Source organism: Schistocerca nitens, chromosome 9, assembly GCF_023898315.1.
Source record: "Schistocerca nitens isolate TAMUIC-IGC-003100 chromosome 9, iqSchNite1.1, whole genome shotgun sequence".
Lineage (NCBI taxonomy): Eukaryota > Metazoa > Arthropoda > Insecta > Orthoptera > Acrididae > Schistocerca > Schistocerca nitens.
In genome coordinates, this window is record NC_064622.1 from 346576450 (window position 1) to 346583867 (window position 7418).

At 37.2% G+C, this 7418-nt stretch overlaps 1 protein-coding gene across 1 annotated transcript; it reads right to left on the reverse strand.

Annotated features, from left to right (window-relative positions):
• Positions 1 to 1311: 1311 nt before the first annotated feature.
• Positions 1312 to 3183, reverse strand: LOC126203121 (high mobility group protein HMGI-C-like). The gene is made up of 3 exons (XM_049937368.1): positions 2591 to 3183; positions 2346 to 2491; positions 1312 to 1768 (listed from the first exon to the last, which is right to left on the reverse strand). The coding sequence occupies exons 1-2, from the start codon at positions 3055 to 3057 to the stop codon at positions 2482 to 2484; spliced, it is 477 nt and encodes a 158-aa protein (XP_049793325.1). The 5' UTR covers positions 3058 to 3183; the 3' UTR covers positions 1312 to 1768; positions 2346 to 2481.
• Between the last annotated feature and the right edge of the window lie 4235 nt (positions 3184 to 7418).

Sequence of the window (7418 nt, forward strand, 5' to 3'; positions counted from 1 at the left end):
CAGAAATCACCTAAGAAAACTTCACCCAATGAACTCATTTCCACTGAGTGTCCAATTAAACTTATTAAAACAGTTAAAGACACAGAATTTCACTCTAATATACAATCAGGCAATCACATTTTTCCACTTCTCTCCAAATAAAGGCAAAAATGTAGCTTCCACATAAAATATTTCATTGGCTTCTGCTAAGTGGCACTATCAGACTACTATAAGCCTTCTGCAGCTCTCATACTATACTTTTCATAGCAGTCCTGATACAATCTAATTCATAATTGACAACTATTTCTAGCTGATAAATTTTAGATGTATTAAATCTACTGCCGTCATTGCTTGAAGAGCACACTTTCTTCACATGTGGCTCACTACTACACCTGCAAATGTCCAACTCAAGATCATTTACATTCTTTAACTGCCAACCTCACCAATCATAAGCAGCAAGAGTTTAATTACTAAATGTCTAGTCCCATTTTTGTAAAATTAAAGTTTAAGCAAGATATACTGTAACAATGAGTTAACAAGTTTAAAGTACATTTCACACTTTATAGGCATTCAATACAAAAGTATTGTCTGCACAAGAAACTTCCTGTGACAGCCCTCACCCCAATAGCTAAGAGTAAGTGCAGGCACTACAGAAAGTTCTAGTTACATTTCATATTAAAACATTTCAGCCCACTCAAGTTCTCTCCTCCTTCATAGGCCCTATATGCATATATCTGTGCAAGCACAAGAAAATGCCTAATTTTAATAAACTTTTAATGTGGTGAAGTTAAGTCCATACATGCTCCACTAATGGCAAACTGGAAGAATGAATAAAAATGGTACAAGTTGCTAAGCTCCTAAATACAATTTGCATAATCAATATTACTGCATTTAATTTGAACCCAACAAATTTGTGCAAGAGCATGCAGCACTATCAATAAGACCTTTTCCAGTTAAGTCCAATGTCAACTGTGACTAATAGCACAATCATACTTTAACTATTCCAAGATGAGCAACTGTACTTATACCAATATATTTTTCAGAAAAGTTGCAAAACATTAAAATTTTTTTAAAAAACTTTTGTGTTCACTCAACAAATCTTGGAAACCTCAAAGCTAGCACATTCAAGACAGCCCTCCACACAAAGCATCAATTTCTTAGGTGGGCAGCACCTACTGTGGACCCAAGTCCATATGGCAATGTAGTACAATTGGGCAGCAACAAAGGACTAAGATCACTTTTCCAGAAACTACCCATGTATCACATTGCTGTTGCAAAGCAAATATAAAAAAATAAAGTTCCCTGGGGACACAATGAACTTTGCACAAGACAAAAGTTTAGACATTCTTTATTAAACATAAGAAATGTACACAGCACAAATTTAAAAAATGAGTACAAAACATAAGAAACCTAACACTACAAAACTGTATTAAAACACTTTTAAAGAGGGAATCAACAATTTGAGTAGCAGCACAGCAACTTCACCTAATATTTCAAAGAAATCAAGTGGCCCACATAAGTCTCTAACTTATAACTAAACAGTCTTCACTAGACAAGAAGCATTTTATTAAACACCAGCAAAAACTGAAATTCCTGTATCCTTGGCTTCCAAGAAGCATCAGTGTCAGCAGGGAACATTACATTCTTTCTGGCTTCACCATCATACGCTGGAAACCACAGACGTAAGAATTTCAGAGAGCTTTCCTTAGAGATTCAATGACAATGTTGGATTCTGGAAACTTTTCCTTACGTGGTGGACCTTTCTTCAATCCACTCCAAAGTACAATATCTGGAACAAGATAACAATGACGATCTCTTGCCGTGAAATTTTGCTTAATAGGTTTTGTTTCTACCTATACAGCAAATGATACCGTAACTGGGAGTAATTACATATCTCAAAGAACATTTTTGAATTTGAAAAACTCAAAAATTTTAAGCAATAATAACTACAAACTGGATTTCTTGTTTTTAACAGCTATCCCATATTTCTATTCGAAGAAATCATTAAAGCACAAAAATAACTATATTACGTTGAGAATATTTTGGCGCCAAGAAGTTACGTTAGTTATGCATCTCATTTGCATAGATAGGTAAAAGACGCACTTCTCCTCTAAATAAACAATGAATGCGTATTGCTAGAAGTTATTTTTGGATACAGTGAACATTAAAATATTTACAACAGAATGCGAAAAATATAGCATATCGGGATAGGGCAGTTATTTAATTTTGACATTTAAATAACAGCTCCTGGGTACCTTGTGCTCTACAATACGTGAACTTCAAAAAAATTAAATTATGGTTTGATAACATGTTTCGAAATAAACTACGAAACATGCCGGGTCGTAATACAATAATAATCAACTTACCACTTCCATCTGGCTTCTTCAGAACGAATTCAAATGCTCCTCGTCTTGGGGTAGAATCATTGTACGTAATTTCAAGTTTGGGCCACTCTGTCTTCAAGGCTTCGGAGAGCTCCAAGGCCTTGCGGCGAAAAATACTTCATGATTTACTGAAAAAGAAACAATTATTCACTCACTGATTTACTGAAAAAATTAATTATTCACTTAATATTTTACGCAAATCATAAAAAATAACCATTCTTACTCACCAATGCTCCACTGCAATTTTCAAATCTTTATCATCTGCGCCATCAGATTCCTCCTCACTATCTTCTTTAGCAGCCGCATTACGGCCACGTTTCTTGCTTGGTCTTCCCGGTTTGGCTGCACTACGAGGAGCCGCCTTCTTCTCCTCCACGCCATTATCCTCTTCGGCAGAATCTTCCGCAGCTTCCGTTTCATCTTTAGCTACCTTCCTCGGGCGCCCCCTCTTCCTCGGTTCACCTTTTGGAGCTTTTTCTGGCGCATCTAATTTTTTCGGACGGCCCCTGCCTCTTTTCGCCTCCTTTTCCGGCACTGGCTCTTCTTCGGCTTCATCGTTTGAATCTTCTTTCTTCGCAGCAGCTCGCGGCTTTTTCGGTTCTGTCGGTTCATTTTCTTCCGGTGATTCAACTTTTGTTTTCACATCTTCCGGCTCACCCTTCGCTGCTGCACGCTTACCCTTCTTAGCAGGCATTTTGGTTCAGATGAAATAACTTCAAGTAGCTCTCTAACAACCAACCGTTTCGCGCCAACAGCTTCCTCCGCCCTCGAACTGCAAACGGTAAGAACTGTATGGCGGCAAATCATACAAACCGTCGCTAGAGGAAATCAGAGATGATTATTTCACAAAGAGGTTACCTACAGCAGACAGATCGATTCATATTTCACGTAAACGGATATGTATATAGACGTTTTCATTCTTCATGTAGTGATTTTATACGGAAAATACACCAACAAGCACAGGGAGAATGGAACAGAGACTGGACATTTGTCCAAAGGAATAAAGGAAAATTTTATGCCTGTATCCAATGGGAACCGCTCAGGGAACTGGATAAACGGAATCAGCACCAGAGCTGCATAATATGAATGCGATTAGAACGTAAATGTTACCTCGATGATCTTTATAAAATTACAGTTAACGATTCCGCAATTTGCTATCACGGCCGTGAAGAAGAAGCTGACTTAAATGATGTAATATTAACATGCACAAAACACTGGACATAGTAAACGAAATTATATCGCAAGTTGAGTCAACTGAAGATTCCATTGCAGACATCTACTACTATCTTATAAGCGCGAATGTTATAAGAATTTTTCACTTATCACATAGGAACGTATCTGAAATAAATATTTAGTCACATTTGTATCGAGTGCTTATTATTATTCTCAACGATTCCCCTTTAGGACAGTGATGCACTTGAGCCAACAGAGCTTCCCTTCCTTTTCTTCCCAAAACCTCTTCATTAACTCAACGTGTTTTTCTTCCTTCTGTCTGTCCATTTTTCCTCTGTTGTTTCTTTCGTTGACACTTGTTGAAGTTTCTTGTTTCACATTTTACTTCTGAACCTTTCTCTGATTTCAATTTCTTCTTCTGAAATTTTCAATTATTACAGATCTTCTTGTGTTTCTTTTATCCAGTAGGTCTTTAATCTGCTTGCATTAACGATGCAAAATTTTTTGTGGGTCTGTTTTCATCCATGCTACATAGGTGTCTATAGAACTGAAGGCATATTTTCCTAAATTTATCTGTGATGTTGCATGTACGTTCAGAGAGTTCCTTCATGGTTCGTCTGAACCAAGTTCCCTCTTGGAGAACAGTGTCATAGATTTTTCTAAGAATTTTTCGTTCTTCTTGCTCTGTTCCGTGAATTTTTTCCGTTCTTCTAATAACTGTGGTTTCTGCCACATACAAGGCTTGTGGTAAAACAACTGTGAGGGAGTGAGGTGGCGCAGTGGTTAACACACTGGACTCGCATTCGGGACGACGACGATTCAATCCCGCGTCCGGCCATTCTGATTGAATTTTTCCGTGATTTCCCTAAATCGCTGGAGCCAAATGCCAGGATGGTGCCTTTTAAAGGGCACGGCCGACTTCTTTTCCCATCCTTCCCTAATCCAATGAGACCAATGACCTCGCTGTTTGGTCTCTCCCCCCCAAACAACCCAACCCAACCAAAACAACCGTGTTGTATTGTCATAATTCTGCATTATGAGGTATCGACCTTTTGTTGTAATGATTCTTTGTCAGTTTATACAACTTTTGTAGTTTGAGTATTTTTATTTATTTCTTTATTTATCTACTTGACTTCCATAGACCCATATAGTGATGAATCACAAGGATGTGGAATGAATCAGGTTTACAATGCTACAGAGATACAATAAACACTGTACAACAAAATAACGTGAATTAAGGAAAATATCTTAAGATACAAAAAGAAAAGTTATGTATACATTGAGCATCATGTGCCAGGAAGACAAATAATGGCTATTGCATTAGAGATTGAGTTTCAAAACATAAATACTAATGACAATACTAGTGTAATAAAACAATCACTGGTTAATCTTCATATACTAATCAGTAAAATGACTTATCCATAAGATGTTTTCTTAATTTAGATTTAAATGGAGGTGGGTTATTAATGTTGACTTTAATATCTGATGGAAGAGACTTGAAAAAATGTTTGTGGCAGAATAATGACCATCTTTTTGTGCAAGACTTAGATGTGTTAGATCCCTATGTAAATTATTTTTAGACTTTGTATTGTGATCATGGTGTGTACTATCAAATGTAAAGAGAGAATGTTTATTACAGGCAAAAACCACCAGGGAAAATAAGTATTGAGAAGTGGTCGTTGATATTGAGAGCTTATGGAACAGGTTTCCCCAAGAATATCTTGGATGAATGCCACTCACGATTCTAACTGCTCTCTTTTGTGCAATAAAGACCTTTTGTCTAAATGTTGATTACCCCAGTAAATTGTACCATATGACACAACAGAGTGAAAATAGTCAAAAGAAGCAGCTTTGATAGCATTCATACCACCACCAGGGGTGATTACATACTCGTATATAACATACGTTGCTGCACTGAGTCTTCTTTGGAGATGTAGAATATGGCCAGACGAATAGAATTTGTCATTAATTAGAATGCCCAGAAACTTTGCAAATTCACAAAACATATTTTGGTTATCACAGCTCTTTTGGACTACTTTATTTTCGTGTCAAGATGTATGAAATTGCATGTACGGGTTTTTTCAATATTTAGAGCTAAAATGTTCGATTTAAACCAGTATAAGATGTCTAAAAGAACAGCTTTAGTTTTATATTATAGTGCACTGGTTGTTTGGCTTTCAAACAGAATAGTAGCATAATAAACAAGAAGAGTAAATTTGATCTCAGTGTTTGTACAAACTGGGAAAACTTTACTGAAGATAAGAAAAACTAAAGGCCCCAACATACAGCCTTGTAGCTCTCCACATTTTATGTGCCTCAGGGCCAGTTGTACAACGCCCAGTTAACTCCAAGGTTAGCTAACCACAGAATACGGTAATCACAGTATAACGTTGACAGAGCGTTGTACGATGCCATTTTATTCTCTGGTTAGTTAACCCTGGAATAGCAATCTCGTTCAGTTGAGTTGGCAATAGCAGAAGAGCACTCTGGGTATATTCGCGCGTTTTTGAAGTTTGTTTAAATCTCGTTGTCTGCAAAAAGAGCTGATTAAAATGAGTGAAAAGTGATCGAGAGCCAAAACTATTCCCTGGAAGATGTATTAAAGCTTGTCGATATTGTTCACGATTTCAGAAGCATAATAGAGAACAAGAAAACAGATGCAGTATCATGTAGTGAAAAGGTCAGTCAAAACATTTAACGAAGCTTGTAAAGTATGTATAATGAAATATCGCTTGAAATTGGTTAAATGATAAATTTTTCGTTGTTTGACCAATAAGATATCTTTCCAAATTTCATAACAAAGCATAGGAGAAAGTATGCGATCTCTATAACTCACAAACAACAACATGCAGAACCAGTGATCAGGTGCGACAGAAATATGACCCACTAAAGAAAGAGACCAGAAAATATTATGCTGCATTAAGGCAGCATAGGCCCCAGACTGGCGGTGGGCCTTTTGTCGAACATAAATTTGTAACTGTGTATACAAAAATACACAATTTAATTAAACTTTCTTCAGATGGCCACGCTAGTCATTTTGATTCTGACGAAACATTTCTAGGAACGAATATTCCGTCCAATATGGTAGATGATGAATTTTTCGTAGGCAGCTAATGTAGTAACTATTTTGAAAGGTGAGCAGCTTTTTGAAATAATGAACGTCAGGTCATCTTTTCAGAGACTGCAACAACCAGCGACAACACAGGCGTCACGGAGTTTAATTTGGCTGATAATTCTGAGGTGTGTTATTTACGGGCTACCTCTCTGTCGTAATTAAATTTTAGAATGATTAATTCACTGCAGTAGCAATGGGTGTTTTACAGGAAGTACAGTACATTTACTGAATTATTGAACACTGTCTGTTCCTCCACTTCTGCTGCTTCTTTTTTTCCAAATACAAATACCATTTTTATGATGAGGCGGTAATTAAATATTTTATTAAGGGATACACATGGAGAATAGGTTGTCAACATTTATAGTGGACAGCCATAAACCTCTTTATATTGCTGGGGTATCGTTAATGTACTTATGGGTCATATATTAACTAGAGGCTGTTGTCATTTAATGTCTTCAAAATATATCTACATCTACATCCATACTCCGGAAGCCACCTGACGGTGTGTGGTGGAGGGTACCCTGAGTACATCTATCGGTTCTCCCTTCTATTCCAGTCACGTATTGTTCGTGGAAAGAAGGATTGTCGGTATGCTTCTGTGTGGGCTCTAATCTCTCTGATTTTATCCTCATGGTCTCTTAGCAAGATATACGTAGGTGGGAGCAATATACTGCTTGACTCTTCGGTGAAGGTATGTTCTCGAAACTTTAACAAAAGCCCGTACCGAGCTACTGAGCGTCTCTCCTGCAGAGTCTTCCACTGGAGTT

Bases quoted from the DNA above. Each gene is read 5' to 3' on its own strand.
- LOC126203121 (XM_049937368.1), bottom strand. From the start codon at position 3,057: ATGCCTGCTAAGAAGGGTAAGCGTGCAGCAGCGAAGGGTGAGCCGGAA.